This window comes from Pteropus medius, unplaced genomic scaffold, assembly GCF_902729225.1.
Source record: "Pteropus medius unplaced genomic scaffold, Ma_sr-lr_union100, whole genome shotgun sequence".
Taxonomy (NCBI): Eukaryota; Metazoa; Chordata; class Mammalia; order Chiroptera; family Pteropodidae; genus Pteropus; species Pteropus medius.
The window spans coordinates 78,834-97,308 of record NW_024347862.1 but is presented as its reverse complement, the minus strand read 5'-3'; the positions used below and the strand labels follow the sequence as shown (position 1 = coordinate 97,308).

General features: G+C 39.4%; 2 protein-coding genes and 1 pseudogene across 9 annotated transcripts in view; 2 read left to right on the top strand and 1 right to left on the bottom strand.

Moving 5' to 3' along the window:
• The window catches only part of PRDM10 (PR/SET domain 10), an 82,460-nt gene extending 67,198 nt beyond the window's left edge, over window positions 1-15,262 (top strand). For 4 of the 5 annotated variants that reach the window (XM_039878825.1, XM_039878821.1, XM_039878824.1 and 1 more), the window contains exons 15-22: window positions 351-461; window positions 1,402-1,602; window positions 2,244-2,387; window positions 3,071-3,241; window positions 4,494-4,634; window positions 6,961-7,132; window positions 10,074-10,177; window positions 12,285-12,532. In XM_039878825.1, coding sequence (XP_039734759.1) covers window positions 351-461; window positions 1,402-1,602; window positions 2,244-2,387; window positions 3,071-3,241; window positions 4,494-4,634; window positions 6,961-7,132; window positions 10,074-10,177; window positions 12,285-12,485 — 1,245 coding nt within the window. In that variant the 3' untranslated portion in view covers window positions 12,486-12,532. Of the gene's footprint in view, window positions 1-350; window positions 462-1,401; window positions 1,603-2,243; window positions 2,388-3,070; window positions 3,242-4,493; window positions 4,635-6,960; window positions 7,133-10,073; window positions 10,178-12,284 lie in introns of all 5 variants that reach the window. The other variant, XM_039878823.1, reaches the window with a different exon arrangement.
• Window positions 15,263-16,325: 1,063 nt separating this feature from the next.
• Window positions 16,326-18,475, top strand: part of NFRKB (nuclear factor related to kappaB binding protein) — a 32,584-nt gene continuing 30,434 nt past the window's right edge. For all 4 annotated transcript variants that reach the window (XM_039878818.1, XM_039878819.1, XM_039878817.1 and 1 more), the window contains exons 1-2: window positions 16,326-16,451; window positions 17,493-17,576. The gene's annotated coding sequence lies outside the window, so the exon portion shown is untranslated. The remainder of the gene's footprint in view (window positions 16,452-17,492; window positions 17,577-18,475) is intronic.
• Window positions 17,914-18,032, bottom strand: LOC120615685 (uncharacterized; annotated as a pseudogene).

Sequence of the window (18,475 nt, the reverse complement as noted above, 5' to 3'; positions counted from 1 at the left end):
TAGGACACTAAACTAAAGAAAGACAGGTTTGCATCAAGACAATTCACCAAAGAAATTCATACCACTGTAATTTTCCTTTTTCTAACAGCAGTTCTTTTGTCTATTAATGGAATCCGCAGTGGCCCATTCACCTTCAGTAATTTGCTGAATTACTATTAAGTCCTGTTAACAGTGACTGTTAAAGCTTTGGTGTCAGATGGGCCTAGTAATGCTGGTTCTGGCCAATGCCTTATTGTTTTGGGCCACTGCTTCAGAGAATTTTAGCCTCTAGCAGTCAATATCAAAGACATTTGTTTAGCTTCTGTTTGTAATGGGTTCTCTTTTTCTTGTTTTCTTTTTTTTCCTTTTAGGTAAATCACTTATCCAAGAGGCACCCAGACATGAAGATAGAAGAGGTGCCAGAGTTAACTCTACCCATCATAAAACCCAACCGCGATTACTTTTGTCAGTATTGTGATAAGGTAAAAGGAAACTATCCACAGTAGGATGCCTCTGTGGGAGTCCTGCTTAGAATAAATTTGTCCACACGTAAGAATATATACTAGGATCTTGCAGTTACTCTTAACAGGTGGTTCCTTGTTTCTTAGTAGTTTTCCATTTAGCCAAGAAAGGGCTAGAATGGCAGCCTCATTTTAAGCCATTTTCTTTTCTTCAGAATTAGTTGACTTTGTTTTGCTTGTTCCTTCTGTGATTTTTGTTACAAAAGAAGAGTCCTATTATGAGGCGCTTAGTATATGAATTCATTTAACATGTCTAAGATATAAAATGAGAGTGTGTATTATCCTCATAAAATATATGGTAGATTTTTCTAGAAGATTGACTAGGAAGTGAAAAAGTTTTGTGTACTATTCTATTCTTTATTTTTGTACATTTACAAAAAAGACAAAGAGAATGCATGTTTATTGTTTCATTGTTTCCTTTTTCAACGTGGCTATGTCTGCTTAAAAGTAAGAAACATTTTTAAGCATTGATTCACCACTATAGGCACTAGTTGCTATTAGACTCGCCATTGTGGAAGATTCTTTGGCATATAGTAGTCAACTAAATACACCATACGAAGGCTTTCCCAGAAAGGCTAAAGGATGAGCTGGCCTTAGAAACAGTTCTCTTTGTATGATTGTATATCCGCCTCTTAAACTTTAAGGTAAAGGCTACTTTTACTGTTACTATCTTAGATATATAAATTCAAGGAAGTTGCCTGGCATATCTAGGTGATGTTCTTATTTTATTCTAAGTTATGTTATATCCTTATTACCCTTCAATATATCTGTTAATATATTTTATTTTGGGCTACACGAATACTTTTTCTCATTTCCTTGTAAGGAAATTGTGAGGTGATTTGCTTTAAGTGGGAAAGTAGAACTGTATACTGCTTTCACGGCAAAGCATTTGAATTTGTAGGTTTATAAAAGTGCCAGCAAGCGGAAAGCCCATATTCTGAAGAACCATCCTGGGGCCGAACTCCCACCAAGCATTCGGAAACTTCGACCTGCCGGCCCTGGAGAACCAGACCCCATGCTGAGTACCCACACCCAGCTCACAGGCACAATAGCTACCCCTCCTGTCTGCTGCCCCCACTGCTCCAAACAGTACAGCAGCAAGGTATGTAGAAGGCTTCTGACTAAATCTGAATCAAGGCCATGATTTGAGGAATCTCTTGAGAGAACATGGCTTCTCTTCAGATGCCCTGGCTTCTTTTGATTTGATGGGTGTTTTCCTATTTCAGATGCCTAAGGACTATCAGCACATACTGGGAAGAGAACATGGTAGACTTTCCCCAGAATTAGCGCCATCTGATAGCCTGAGCACTTGACTGGATTTCTTTTTCCTTGGTCTGCTGAGTGTCTCATATGTGCATATCCCATGCTCACAGTTTATGAGCTCAGGCTGCCAGAAGTACTACACAGGAACTTAAGTGATAGTTCTTAAAAAGGGGGTCATTTCTGCTGGAGGGCTTGTGATTGCTGCAGGTATTGGTGGGACTAGGGGATGCTGTGGGGTATTCTGACCTCGCCTGATGGTGTGATGTCACATGATTCTTTAATCTTTTCAGCCTCTTCTTTTTTCCCCTTTCATAGCATTTTGGTGCTTTAAGAAGGGCAGGCACAAAGACAGCCTTGCTCTAATTTTTTTTTAATGGGTAACATAAAAGACTTTAGGAAACTTTGGAAGGTTTACATTTGAGAATGGCTGAAAATAACTAATTCCAGTAATTATTCTTGGGTTTTGCTGTAATTTTTCAGACCAAGATGGTACAACACATTCGGAAGAAGCATCCAGAGTATGCCCAGCTCCCTAACACCTTACACACACCACTGACAACAGCTGTGATCAGTGCCACTCCAGCTGTTTTAACTACAGATAGTGCTACTGGAGAGACTGTGGTGGTAAGTATGTGACTGGTAAGAACATCTCATCTCCAGTGGCCTTCACAGCTCTCAATGCCAAAGCCATGGTTGCAGAAGTAGCCCATTTTCCTTCAGTATTCCACATAAGGCATTATGCTTATGATTGGGTCTCTCAGTCCATGCTTTCCAAAGTTCTCTTTGAAAGGGGTAATGAAGACGTGGTTCCATAGTGTAGCGGTGAGCACATCTGCTTTACACAGAGAAGGTCCTGGGTTCGTGCCCCAGTGGAGCCATGGTCCATGGTCTACGGCCATGCCACCCTGAACAAGCCCAGTGTCTGATCTTGGAAGCTAAACAGGGTCGGGCCTGTTTAGTACGTGGACGGGAGACCACCTAGGAAGATCAGATGCTGTAGGCATTAATAATAAAAAAACGAAAAAGGGAGGGTGGTAGCGAGATATGTCTGGTGCTGCTCATTTGCTGTAAGCTTGTCAGAACCTCTAGGGTAACTCCATTGAATCTGATGCAGACAGATAGATATAGATAATTTTTCAACATCTTTTTAACTTTGGATTTTTTTCTGTCTGAGCTCAGGGCTAAAATTTGTAAGTTCCATGATCCACCAGTGAGACAAACTAAATTTTTGTAGGACTTAAGAGCACCGAAATATCTATAAGCAGTGGTGTTACCAACTAATGTGTTGTTTTGTGTGATTTTTCTAGACAACAGACCTGCTAACCCAAGCCATGACAGAACTGTCCCAGACCTTAACAACAGATTACCGAACGCCACAAGGGGACTACCAGAGAATTCAGTATATCCCTGTGTCACAGTCTACATCTGGTCTTCAGCAACCTCAGCACATACAGCTTCAAGTGGTGCAAGTGGCCCCGGTACCATATTGCATTTATTTCTCTTTATCTTCATGAATGCCATATCATCACTAGCCAGTATGGCAACTGAGGTCAACAAAAACACCCAATTCTCAGAGCTGGAGCAGGACTCTATGTAATGTGCTGCTGCATGTAAATGATGAATCTAAGGCATTTGTAAATCTTCTCCTCCGCAGGCTGTCAAGGGCTCTAGACTTAGCAGTGTAAGAGATGTCGGTCTCGAGTAGTCCAAAGATTTTAGGCTCCAGCATATACCATCATCCTGTGCTGCTACAGGATAGTACCAGTGTGAGCTGTTTCTGAGCCTCTTCTGAATCCCTGTCCTTGGCACTCAGGTTGACTACCTGGTGAGGAGCCAGTTTGATAAGTTTCTACCTGGGCATCGAATGCTTATATCAGTGGGTGTTTGTAAAAAATAATTTTGATCCAACCTTTGACTATCAATCAGCACCTTATCAGTATAGATGTATAACTATGTTCCTTCTACCTCATAATTAGTAGCTCAGTCTTACTGATTAGGGAGCTGAAAGAAGGAATCCTCCTAGAACTATTGTTTTATTTAATTCTGCTGAGGAAATATCTTCCAGGCACAAATGAACAAACTTGTTGCTTTGAAATGATTTAGTCTCTGAAAATGTAAAACTAATATCAGAGTAGGAAATTGGAAGTTGCTGCTGTCACTGAAATTCTTTATCTTGTTTTTGTTTGTTTGTTTGTTTGTTTTTATGGGAGGGTTTTAATTTTAGGCTTTGAAAGAATCTATGAATCCCTCGAGTAGCCTGTAAAATATGATCTATATGCATTGTTCTGGAAAAAGGGTCTATATTTCAGTCAGATTTTCAAAAATGTCTGTGGTACATAAAAGGTTAGGAGCCACTGTTCTAGTGGTTTAATAGTGACGAGATAAAAGCTCGTTCTCTTCTTTTATCTTTTTTTTTACTGATAAAAGGTAGGTCGTTAAAGTTAATTGAAATTTAAGAGGAAAAGATTCCTGAGAGTTTCTCATTCAGCTTATTATTAGGAGCTATATTTCTTCTATCTCCTTGTCTTCCAGAGTTTAAGAACATTAGTGGCTTATGTTTTATAAGCATAAATTTTAAGACTATCTTTTTCTCTAAAAGACTGAAACACTGAATCTAAATTTCTATCTATTCTTATATTTCTGTTGGGATATTTTTTTAGTTGAACTTTTTTTCAGGAAAGATTTCTCTTAACCTCAATCGGTATGTGTTTGTTTTTCTCCTCCCTCCAGGCCACCTCCCCTCACCAGTCTCAGCAGTCCACTGTGGACGTGGGTCAGCTCCACGATCCTCAGACCTACACCCAACATGCCATCCAGGTGCAGCACATCCAAGTCACTGAGCCCACTGCCTCAGCTCCATCGTCCTCCCAGGTACATGTCTCCACGGACAATTAACAGAGGTTAATATGGCCTCAGGGACCTTGAAGAGTTAATAAGAGTGAAGAGACATTATTTTCATACCTAGTCCCCTTGACTATTGAAATGATATTGTTATTTTGGACCTTAATTTTTATATTGGAATTATAGGCACACTTGCATTAAGTGATTAGCTTCTCCGGTACAAATGGAGCCCTGTGATGTGATAGCCTAGAGACACCATGGTCTTTGCTTCCTATTCTAAATGGCCGGATGATAGAATGCAATTGCTGAGTTGTTTCTGTAATTCTGGAACAGTAACTTTGAAGAGTATCAATGTTTTTGCATGGTCGAGTTTATTATTGAGAAAGCATGGCTACATCCACCCCAAAATATTTATTAAATCCTTATCCTTTGCATGAAACTTTTCTAGGTCTTGTCCTCAAGGAGCTTAGAGTCTAGTAGGGGATAACACATGTGTACAAGTAAATAGGATGTGAAGTGCCGGTATCTGTACCATAAAGGAAGCATGTAGGGCCACCCCTGATATTTGCAGGTTCCAGGACAATAGTACAGTTGAAGGCCTGCGTACTATAGGTTTGAGTACTTAAAAGTTTTGAATCAAGCTAACAAACCGTTAGGTAAAATATGTTCTGTCTTCCTACTTGACACAAATACTTTTATAATATAATTGAAAAATATATGTAAAGTAACAATTGATACTAAAGAACATGGATAGTGCCAATTCAAAATTATTTGCATTTTTTGCCAAACACCATGGATGGCACTGGCAGCTGCCAGGCTGTGGCAGGAAGAAGCTGGGAGGAAGGCTTTCCCTCTCTTTTGGCTCTGTGCCCTTCCAATGGCTGTGGAAATCCATAGGACACACATACATGTTCTCTGCTTTCCTATTTATTGGGAGGTGGAGGGAGGCTATGCTGCTTGCTACCTGATTGCCCTCCCCTCCTTCTAGTGTGAAGTTCAGAGGCTGTGAGGGTTCTCATTGCTTCTCTCAATCCAAGACAGGCAGCCTCTATCCACAAGGGGCCCAAGTTTCTCACCCTTACTAGCATCACACTTTTAAGTTTCTCAAAGAAACCTGAGGCTGGAGGGCCAGGAAGGACTCCTCAGAGTTCCTTGTTGGAATGTGGTGGCACAGGGACCACCTTCCCCAAGACTGCTCCTCCTTTCTTCTCACCCGGAATCTATGCTGCACCTTACATGGCCCTCTGTGTACCTACATGGACACCCTCACCCACATGTCTCAGCTTTGTCCACACCCCTGCAAATGGTGATCCTTTGGCCATCCCCGTTGTCAAAAGTACCCAAATACCATGAGAGAAGCCCACATCCAAAAGACAGGACCACTGCAGGAGGACTGACCCAGGGAAGAGAGTTGTATAGGCTTTTGAAGTGGGTGCAGGGCCATTTCCATAGGGAATGTAGTCCCCAAAGTGTGGCCTAGAAGCGGATACACATTCTAGGTGGGCATGTCCATTTGGCTTCATATGAGGAGGGGCACAGTTGGAGAAGGGCCAACCAAGATTCCTGGAGGGGTCCCTCTTGCTCAGGTCTAAGAGTGAAATGGGAAAAAGTTATGGAAATTCAGAAGAGAGAAAGATATATGTTTAGCAGAGAATCAAGACATTTTTGTAGAAGAAGTGGTGTTTGAATTAGTCTTAAGGGAGGGGTATAATTTTGACAAAGTAGTTGGGGCTGGCATTATGATCTGAATATGCTTTCATTGTAAGTAAAGACACAGAGATGGGAAATTGTAGTGTATTTATAGAAAACTGTATAGGTTAATAACAGGAAATGATGTTTGGAACAATAGTTGGACAGGTAGTTTGGAGCTGCAGTATGAAAGGCTCAAATGGCAGACTGTGGAGCTTGGGCTTTATCCTGTAGACAAGAGTAGCCTCTCCACTGGATGTCTGCATGTAAACCTGTGTTTATCTCCACTAACTGCGGGACTATCCAGTGCACTTCAATAGAAATTATGACTTTAATTTGTGTTACAGGTTAGCTTTGTGACGTAGACAAGTTATTGAGCTATTCAATTCTTTTGACTTCGTGTAGTGCAGATAACTGTATTTACATTCCTTTATCTTTCTCACAAGCTTACTGAAATTAATTTTTTGGATACTCGTGGAGATAATCCTTTGAAAACTAAATAGGACTTCAGAGTTATGATTATTTTTCATTAATTCTATTCGTAATTTATATTATTATTTTTGCAGTGATACTTTCAGTATAACTCACATTAGCCTTCAGTTATCTGTGAGTCTTAACTATATTGGAAATTAGTAATTTTCTATTCTTGCTTTCTCTTTCTCTCTAGGTAGCTGGGCAGCCATTGAGCCCTTCCTCTCAGCAGTCTCAGCAGGGTCTCAGCCCCACCCACATACAAGGCAGTTCTTCCGCACCAGGCCAGGCTCTCCAGCAGCAGCAACAGAGTTCCTCTGTACAACACACATACCTACCCAATGCTTGGAATTCCTTCCGTGGCTACTGTACGTAAGAAACAAGGGGATAATGCTGTAGGTCATGGGTGGGGAACCTGCAGCCCTGGGTCATAATGGCATCAGTTTTATAATTGATTTTCTGGGTTAAAGTATCATTGGACATTTTCTTCACTTCATAATGCATGTACTTGAATGAGTTTCATGACAAAATTCAAGGCATCGTTCTGATCTGAGAGCCATCTATTTCAGAGACATTGCTGGAGGAAGTGTAGGCAGGTAGTTTAAATAGTATAATAGATGTAGGATATGTTGATGGTATTGATTTATCTCTTCCACCAATGTTCAGTGAATGCTTGTATATCAATCACTGTGCTAGACTCTGGATATACAGAAGATTAATATTAAGATTCACATCAGTGACCACACAATACTAATGTTAGCTAACTTTCATCAAGCTCTTACTATGTGCCAGAACGATTCTAAACCACGTATATATCACATTCAGTATTCACAATAACCTATGAGACACATACAATTAGTATTTGTATTTTACAGATAAAGTAACTTAGACACAGAGTAGCTTCTCTGAGGAATATAGCTAGTTAACAGAGTCTTGTAACCCAGGTTATCTAGCTTCACCCACTGGGCTGCCCCCACCTAAGGAGATAGGCTTTGGCTCAAGGAGATCATTAGCTAACAGAAAGAGATATATGAGTAGTTGCTTTTAAAACCCCGAGATTAGAGCTACAGTAGCTGTAAAAGGCTGGCTGCTGAAGGTCAGAACAGGTAACAGTCTTGGTGGGGATGACAGCCTTGGGTATGAGCTGGAAAGTATGAGACCTTTGTGATTGAAGATGTGGAAGGAACAGGAATAGAGGTAACAGACTCCATAGAAGTTTTCTAGCTAATTACTGAATAAAGACTGATAGAAACATAATCTGACAACTTCAATAGTAGGAATGAGGAGAAAGAGGGGCCAAGAAGGTAAGAAGGCCAGTGTTGATCTTTCTTTACTATTGACTTCTTTTTTTGAGTCCATCTCTGTTGTGGTTGATCTTTGACTGTGTTACATAGATTTGGTATGGAGTCAGGCTCCAATTCAACTATTTAGTTATTTTTTCAATTTATTCTCTTAAATATTGGTGGGCACAGTGAGGGCTGAGTCTAGTTTCTACTCATGGTAAATACCAGTAAAATCCTGGTAAACTGACATTTATACTTAGTTTAATTCCTGTGAAAGAAATGTGGAATGATGAAGTTAGTCATGGTGATAATAGTATGAACTAGCATTCTAACCTAAAGAAAAGATTCTATAACTGAAATTTTTTACTAGGGAAAAATTTTAAGTACACAAAAATAGAATGGTATAATGAATGCCCTGTACCCAGTTATTCTGCTTCAACAGTTATCAGCTCATGGCCAACCTCGTCCCCTATGTGCCCACCCCCTTTCATTCTCTCACAATCTTCCAACTATATAATAAACCATATCATTTCATCCATAAATATTTTAACATGTATCTCTAAAACCAAAGAAGTATTTTTTTAAAGCACAACTCTAGTACCATTATCACACCTAAAAATAAGTCACAGTAATTTTTTAATACCATCAGATATCCAGCAAGTGCTCATATTTCTGTGATTATCAAATGAATTTTTTAAATCATTGGTTTGTTCAAATTGAGTTCCAAATAAAGGATTGGTTATGTCTTTTGAGTTCCTTTTGATATCTGTGTTCTTCCTCTTTTAAGTTGTAATTTATGTGTTGAAGAAACTGGGTCATTTGTCCAATAGAGTTTCTTACATTCTGGAGTTTGCATTTGGCATCCCTGTATTATCATTTTAAGATGCTTTCTTCTGTCTCTTTTATTTCCTGTAGACTGGCAATTAGATCTAGAGGCTCGATCAGAATCAGGTTTACTTTTCCCTCAGACACTTTATAGCTAGTGGTGGTGTACTTTGATCAGGAGGCACATAATATTCGGCTGTCTCCTTTTTTCCTTTGCTCCACTATTTCATTAGAGATTACAAAGTTGTCAGATTATGTTTCTATCAGTCTTTATTCAGTAATTAGCTAGAAAACTTCTATAAAGAAAAAAATTTTACCTTAATGACCATAGGAATGGCAGGATAAATTTAAATATCTAGCTCATCTTTATTTACCAGTTTTTCAAAATTATGAGTTTTTTCTGGCATTACCCAAGGTGACCAATGAGGTGTATGTGTGTGCCTTAATACCATTAAGTACTCATGAATTTCAACAGATTTGATGTGTTTCAGACCATTGGAGTTGTTACACTTATTGATTGCTCAAATTATCCTATCTTTGGCTAATGGGAGTGTCTTCAAATTCATTCCTGTATCTTTTCTACTTGACCCTGTAGTCTTTCATAGTGTCTTGCACGCTGGTATGACACGACATTATAGGTTCATCTTATATGTTTTCTGTCCCAGGTCTGGAATCAGCTATTTTCCCAAGAAGCTCTGATCTCTTTTTGTAGAAAATATTATTTAGAGACTATCAATTGGGTGCTAGGGTGAACTTTGTTTTTAGCTTGCCTTAATAACACTGATAGTGAAATAAATTCAAGCTAGATTAATTTGTAACTGCTAGGCAGTAGTGGATACATTGTGCTGCTAATGCAAATGTGAAAATAAAAGAAAAATATTAAGCTAACAGGTAAATGTTTGTAACTTATTTCAAGGTTTTAAAAAATTGTTGAATATTTGTCTTTATGGATATTCAGAATCCACATTTGAGGGAGATGCATTGATTTACTTTTGATATTTGGTAACTCTCTATTAACCTCATGTGATTAATTCTTAACAGAGATGCTTTTACTATATCAAGAAATCACATCAAAAGACTCTCACAGCAAGCAAACCCATGACAATGTCTGAGTGGGGAATGTGGTCACTGATTAGGTATTTGTTTCTACAACTTGTATTAAAATTCAACACCACTGAACTATGGGTATTTTGTTTTTCAGCATCTGAGATTCAAATGATGACACTTCCCCCAGGTCAGTTTGTGATTACAGATAGTGGTGTGGCAACTCCTGTCACCACTGGCCAAGTGAAGGCGGTTACTCCGGTAAGCTGTGCTGCTCGTGAGGGTTTTCCTGTCCATCCTACTGCACCTATCTCCTCTTCCCCTGTCTTCTACTCCCCACCTTTTGATATCTGAGTTAGAAGTACCTCCTCTGTGTTCCCATAATACCTTGTGGTGCTATATTATAACTCTTATCACAGTTTATTTTAATTATTGGTTTACTTTCTGTCTTTTCCCAGTAGATGATGAATTCTTTGAGAGCTGGATCTTGGTCTTTATCTCTTTATTCTCAATGCCTTGCACAGGAGGTTAGGCTATAGCAAATGCTCAATAAATATCTATCTCATTAATAACTATAATGAACCTCATAGATCTATATACATATAGATTAATAATTGGTCACCTTTTTATGTGCTTCTTGAAATGTAATGAGTCTTTGTTACTATTGGTTATCAATTGGGTTGGGAGAGAATAATATAATGAATTTATTATGGAGCTCTTTTAAACTATTTTAAACAATTCACCCATCCCAGGGTGAAAATGGTACCGTCAATTATCTTGTTATATTTAGGTTAGGCAGGTCAATGTTGATTGTATCTGCTACCTCAGTTTTAATCTTCACTGGTTTATTGTAATCTGCCTCTATGTTCTTAGAAGACAGAGTATGTAAATTTAAATTAAGAAAAATACTCTTAAGTGGGTAGGAATATTGGGATGTTCCCTGGGGAAGGCTGTTTCCCAAGAGGCCTCAAAGAGTAGCAGGGTAGTCTAGTGGCCTCAAAAACCTGATTATTTTTTTTCAAAGCATACTGAGAGCTCACCCATTTTTCAGCCCACAAACACATTAACTAGACTTAGGAGATGTGCATAAATCCAGCGTAACATTATTGTCAATGGAAACAGTAACTAATGTAAAATGGGATAGTCTCATTGGCATGATTAGTGAAATTTTTACTCCCTGTGGGACCCACTGCCTCTACCTTTTTTTGGCCAAGAACTCGTTTGGGAACCTGATTATAGCTAAGGATGTTCCCCTCCCCCTGCCACAATATACATACGTACAGATTTAATGTACATTTTTTGGCGGGGGGTGTTCATAGATTCTTTGAAGCCCACCTATGGATTGCTTAGGGGTCCATGGATCCTGGTTGTGAACCAGCCCTATCCTGCTACAGAAAGACCCACATGGCAAACCAAATCACAGTCAGAGAGTCACTTGATGAATGTAGACTTAGAATATAAGGCCCTGGATAAATCAAATGGGTATTTTTGACTATGGCCTTTTTTTTGGACGGTGCTTGAAAGACCAATGCGTGAGTTTTCCTCTGTGACTTTTTTTCTTAGCCTATGTAGCTGATCAATCCCCTTTCTGCCCAACATATTTTCTTTAAAATGTTAACATAAAGATATAGCTAGTTGCAGGTCTATGCATAAATTTTCATAATCAGAGGAAACATGAGGAAAAGTAAAGATACTATATGATTTTATAGAGCTAAATCCATTCAATGTAAGAGACTTAATTCTAAGATTGTGTTCTTCCTGTGCTTTTGAGTCTTAAAATCTCTCTCATTTGACAGTAGCATTTTAAAAATGATTTTGCTTGGGAAAACAAAATTTGGGGATGTTTGTTATTACTTTTAATTTTGCTGGTCTTTGAAATACTGAAGTCTTTCAAAGTCTTTATTACTTTTAATTTTGCTGGTCTCTGAAATACTGAAGTAGGAACGATTGATCTTGACTACCTGTGTTGGGGGCCATTATACCTTTTTAATGAGACTTAAAATTTATCTCTTCTTTGATCTATCTTATATTAATGTTAAATTTTAATCAAAAGATAGCAATCTTATTTTATGAATTTCTAAATTCTTAGGAGCAGTACAATAAATAGCACATTTCCTTTGCCATCATGATGCAAATTTCTCTACCCGAAGTTCTTTACTATATCTTTTGGTAGAACAAATAAGATGTTTTCTTAAATTACTTTTGTAGTCAATCACTGTGACCGATTCCTCTTCTCTAGAACAGTTAGGTAAGGCATCTCCTATAGGTGCCTATTTTGGTTTCCTCTTGTTACATTTCTTTGTATATTCCCTCTTTCTGCCCCCCATTAGGCCTCAGATCTCTAAAGATCCTTTTCTTCCTGCTCTAGGGTCATTATGTGTTATCAGAAAGTCAACCAGAATTGGAGGAAAGGCAAGCTTCTGCCCTGTCTGGGGGAGTCCAGATTCAGCCAACTGCGCACAGTGACTTGGACCCCCAGACCACCAGCCAACAACAGCCCACACAGTACATCATTACAACCACCACCAATGGGAATGGGAGCAGCGAAGTGCATATCACTAAACCTTAACTTCCATCCTCAAGCTAGAATCAAGTAATCATACCATGTCTTTTCTCATTCATAAATTTTGGAAATCTTCTGACACTCAGAACTTTTTTAAGGTTTATCATTCACTCAAGAGCTTGGAGGTCACAGTTTTGACACTCGTACATACACTGGGGCTTATTTTATCAAGGTCATCTACCAAATTGACTTTTTGAACCCTAAGAGTTTCTACCATGGAATGGAGATCTTTCAGGAGAAAATAGATTTCAAGATGGAGGAACTTTGCCTTGTTCTTGAGTTGGTTTTTTAACACGTTGATAAGCCTTACTTTTCCTTTGTGGAAATATTAAGTGGTGTATTGTGTTTGTACCAAAGGTGGAGAAAGGATATGCCAAGTCCATGGTCATTGGACTTCATTCTAAGCTGTGGCACCAAAGGAAAAGGGGCATTTTATGGGCGTGTGTTAGGTCAGAATCACTTCATCTTGTGAGTTTGCAGTAATTTACGGATTATGAAAATAACAGTGATGAAATAAAAATAACAATGATGTCAACAAATGTTGACTGACATTCTGAAGGAAAAACTGTCATCTAAATTTTTCTTATTGCTGATTATAAAAAAGAAAAACCTTGCCTTTTTTGGGGAACACCATTATTGGGCTATTGGTTGTGCTTTCCATAGAGGCTGGCCCTCAGAAGATCAGGCCAGATGCCATATTCTGATAAGTCTTACTTTATTACTCCACAACGGTGGACTCCCTGTAAGAAGAAAAGGTTGCTTGATGTCTGCAGAATTTGAACTTCTACCTTAAAGCTTTGCCTCCCATTCTCTGGTGTGGTTGTAATAAGAAAGATATATTGGAGATATTGGTACCAAGTAAAATTACGAAGATAGTTATATCTATGTATAAAGTAAAAAGCACTGAAACCTTGTCCTGCTTTGCAGGATGCATTTACCATTTTATTGGTAAAGGACGAATTTCTTGCCCTTACCAGGTGTACATTCAACCCTTGCTCACAGCATTCAGTGTATTTTAGGACTTCTAATGCTGTCTTTAAATGAACATTCTTTTTAGGTTGAATGGAAAGGTGGCCCTCCTTATTTCTTACCGCTTTTATCTTAAACATGTTGCAACTCATCTGGACCATTTGGTATGATCAACTTCACAGTTAGGGGAAAAAATAAGAACGTAGGGACCATTTATAATATGTTAAAGTAATTATAAGAGATCTGGAAGAAATTCAATCTTTATGAATATTATACTGTTAGTAGGGAGAAGAAACAAAATCCTCCAAAATGACAGTTCTGCTTATACGTGTTCCCCTTTGTTAACTATGAATTAAATGGAGAAAAACATTTCCCTTTTTACTGTACATTCCAATTGTACACATAAATCATTGCAGAGATTCAGTATGTATTTTAACAACTTTTATGACATACTAACACATTTGAATAATAATTGCATGGTAGAATTTATCACTGCAGAACAGAAAGACCTAACTTCAATTTCAAATGAAGTTAACTAATTTATTTTATTTACATGTCTGGGTAGAGAGTGGTTCTATAAATTAAGAAGTATAGTAGCTTCTTTATGGTAAAGATACCTTTCAGAAAAGTAAATAATTCTATTGAAATAACTTTATTAATACGTAGATTTTGCACTTTATTTTTGAGATCACATTCATTTTAGTTTTCCTTGCAAATTTGGGCACTAAGAGAACTTGAGAAAGTTACTTGGTAAATGTGTAGAAACTGAAAATGAACTCTATATCTTTGGTAACAAAGAGGTAATGTCAGTGTTTTTAATAGAAAATATTGACTTGAATCATAAGATAGAGACTCGGGTCTCAAAGTACCACAATATAATGATTGTAAATGTGCTAGGGTCCAGTGTAGAAAGACTTGCTAGGTGAAGAATACTACTTTCTCAAAGGTCCACTTCAGTTTCTGTACCTTAAATTTGACCTTATTGGGTCCTTTTTAATTTGAATCAGCAAGGTATCTCCCCTCCCCTCAGTAATAACTTATTGATTAAAATAGAAAACTGTCGCTGAATGGAATGTTCATTTTATGCCAGTTATTTCAAGTTATAAAATACACAGAAGAAAATGTTGTGGAAGGACTTCTTTGTTTCATCCCATCTAAGTTTGTTGTTTTTTTCTTTTCTTTTGTCCTGATGTGGATTAAGTAAAGACTCTATAACTAATTTGTATATTATCAATCAGAGATGCAGGTGGCAGTCAAGCCAAACAATACTGCTTTAAGATCAGGTATTCTGCACATTCATCCAAAGTCATAGGTTTTCAAAAGGACTTGGATTTGAAGAGATGGCAGATTACGCTTATAAAAGCCTTCTGAAGACCCAATTTGGAAAAAAAAAAAAATGTATGTAGCCAATGTTTATGTTATTTCCTCTGTTAAGACACATTGGCACTGTAGACTTCAATCAGTGCAATGTGAAAATTTTGGAGTTACATATAGATTTTACATTTTTATTGTTTGATTTGTGCCCACATAATAGACATTTCATCATGTAAAATTCCTGTTACTCTGGAAAAACCTATTGTTTTTATCTTCTTGAATTGTTTTCTGATTTTGAATTATCCTTTCAAAAAACTCTTATGATATCTAGGGCTAAAAAGCACTTCATGAGATGCTAAAGCTGACCCACGGGTTGAAATGTTGACCCTATCCTTTTATTTAAATGTGAACATTTATTGTACATTCAGTGAGTTATAGTGTTAATAGTCTTGTGCTACTCAGCAAGTGTAAAAATTAATAAATATATTTTGTAATAAACATCTTCCTCGTTTGTATGTGTGAAGCTACAAGAGCTACTGAGATTGTTAATTTTTTCTTTTCTTTCTTTCTTTCTTTTTTTTTTACTCTTACAACTTACAGTGTTTTGATTCTTTGATTCACTCTGGCCTGGTCAGAGACTCCAGGTAAGGGAATTTATGGATGACAACTGTGGAAAGATGTTCCCTTGCCTTTCCACTTGGTGGTTTCTAATTCAAGAACTTCTGAGTGCACTAAGAGAAACTAAGGGCAGGCTATGCAAGCCAGCAGGGGAGCAGAGATGGGGCTTTATTTGGAAACCACTATTTTCCAGCAAGGGAGGAACAGTTTCTGAGCCCTCCACCTTCTCTGACGCAGCCCCATCCAATCGAGAGAACTGAGGATGATCTCTGCAGGACTGGTGGAAGTAGCAGTGGAGTCTGAAGCCATTCTAAGTAAGAGCCAGTGAATAAGAAGAAAGACACCTAGATTCTTAATAAGAGGAACGTATCCTGTTTAATTTCAAAATGTATTTCTTCGACCTGTGTACTTTTTTCGGACATCTAGGGCCCAGGGACGGCAGGTAGAAATGGGGACACGCCGGGACATATGCTGGGCTCCGCGTTCTCAATTAAACTCAAGAAACCTCTGTTTCATCTACTGTAAATGGGAACTAATAGTGCATAGTACAAAAAAATACAGCCGTAGTACAAAGTGGATAGAAAGTGCTTAGCATATTGCCTGGGGCAGGTTATGCTCTCGGCAAACGTTAGCTAATAAAATTACATTCAGTCACTCGGGTTCTAGCCTCAATTCGTGGCCAGGTAAAAACTACCCACACTGTCTCTGCCCTCCCGAACCTCCTAAACCAGGTGAGACCATCAAGCCGACTGCAAACTGTAAGACCCGGCCACGCGAGCTCGTGCCACTCCAGGCCCCGCCCCTCCCCGCCCCGGCTTTCTCCCGGCCCGCCCGTGCCGCCCGCCCCTGGATACCGCCTTCTTCCTTGTCGGGTCCTGCGCCGCGCCGCTCCAGGCCCCGCCTCGCGAAGCTCCGGCCCCGGCACTCAGGCCCCGCCCACCTCAACCCCGCCCCTTCCGCTGCCCGAACCTGGAGCGTGCACGCATCGAGACGCCTTGCGGGAGCGAGCGCGTTCTGGAGCCCGCGGGCCGGGAAGCGCAGCGGGCTCGGGGATCAGTGTTTGCGGCTGAGGTCAGGGCGGGCCCTGGGCGGCGAAAGGGTTAAATTGTTGCCGGGGAGCAGAGGGAGGGAGCAGCTGGGTCTCAGAGGGTCGCTGTTCTTGTGGGCATGGGGCAGGGAAGCGGGCATGTTGGGAGCTGGGCGGCCCGGGTAGGTGGGGGTTAGGGTTAGGCACGGTGTGGGGGAAGGGTCGTGGGCGCATAGGTGCAGTTTGGCTGGGCGGGACCCGGACCTGGGGTGGGGTTGACTACGGAAGGGTTTGTTGCAGGGCGGATAGGTTTGGAGCTGGCAGTTGCTCCGGAAGGAGCCTAGGGTTTAGCTTCTTTTGGGGGGAGGGTCCTGGAGGGAAAGTTAACCCTGATGCAGAGGAAAGGCCATTGGGAGAGGCCTTCGTGGTCTAGTAGAGAGGTCCATACGCCGCAAGACTTAATTTCCGGGGTTCCAACCTTTTGGCAGCTGCCTGCTTTTTGTATTTGGAGATCCTGTTCAGAATACCAGCAGGGCGAAGGTTGCCACTCGAATAGATTAAATTTAGCTACACATCTACCAAATCGAAGAAACTTGTGAGCAAGTTGTGAAACAAAAGTGGTCCTCCTAAGAGTCTGGTAGAACACTGGCTTTGCAGCTGTTACCCTGTTCTATGTCAGTTCTGTTAAGAGGACTTTAAGCATCAGGTTGCTTCTACTTTTTTTTTTTTTCTATTTTAAAATTTTGTTAAACGCATGTGCCATGTGCCTTCTCACCTGCTTCAGTTATTTAGGCATAAGCAGTGTAATGTTAAGGATATTGTAATTTACTGTGTGCTGAAAGGTGATGGCAGCACAGTTGCCCGGAGACCACGCAGCTTTGTCCAATACTAATCTTTCTGCTAGATCTTACATAGATCTGAAATCTCTTCATGATAACTCGAAATAATTTAGTGGAAAGGTGCTTATTTTAGTAGTAATTTTACAGGTCTGCTCTTTGTTTCAGAATGAGAACTCATTACATTTCTACATTATGTGACTACATTAAGTCCTAAACAGTCATCTATCTAGAGATTATTTATTGCAGGAATCCAGGATTGGAAATAACAGTAGGGAGGACCTGGTCCAGCTCCCCTTCATTTTACAGATAAGGAAATTGACACCTGGTCAGGTAAGATTTGCCCAGAGCCACTGAGATTTGGCTAGAAGTTTGGTGTTTTGACTGTTAAGTCTATTTTTTTTTCTTTATTTTACTATGTTTGTTAGCTCATTTGGTAGGAATAGGAGGTGGAATGGACTTAGCAAATATTTGTAGAGTGATTTCAGTTCAAGCTCCTTGCTGTTCTTTTAGTTTTGTTCAATCCTGTGGCCTCAGCTTTACACCTGATTCTAGCCATTAGCCTTATGAGATGTTCTCTGAAAAGATATGTATATTTTTAGGTGAGGCAACCCTTGGTTGACCTCACAGATTGCAAAGACCTTGTCAGCTTACAATCTCTTATTTTTTATGCCTACAGCACCTGTCTTCCTAGGTGGTCTCCCATTCCAAGTACTAACCAGGCCCAACCCTGCTTAGCTTCCAAGATCAGATGGGATCAGGCTTGTTCAGGATGGCATGGCTGTAGACTATGAAAATGTTTTAATATGTACTTTTCTAAAGGTGGCCAGCTGTGTTCAGTTACAACAGGAAGGAGAAAAATAACATTACATTTATATAGTTATAAATATCAGATGGACCATATATAAATATAACTATATTTATAGTTATAGATATCAGGTGGTTTGGCCACTACTTTAGTGGCTGTCCTGGTCAGGTCCTTGGAGCCTCTGGAGTTTATTTGGACTAATAAAGTTGTATTAAGATGTCCTTTCCATGATTTAAATTGAGAGTTTACACAGAAGGTATTGTGTATAGTATTAAGAACATGGGTTTGCAGTCAGGCAGACCTGAGTTTTGGTCCTAACTCTGGGGCTGGGCAAGTTACTTATCTACTTTGATCCTCCTTTTAATATCTGTAGAATAGATATAATAATCCTGTGTTGCACAGTTTTAAGAATTAAATGAGATAT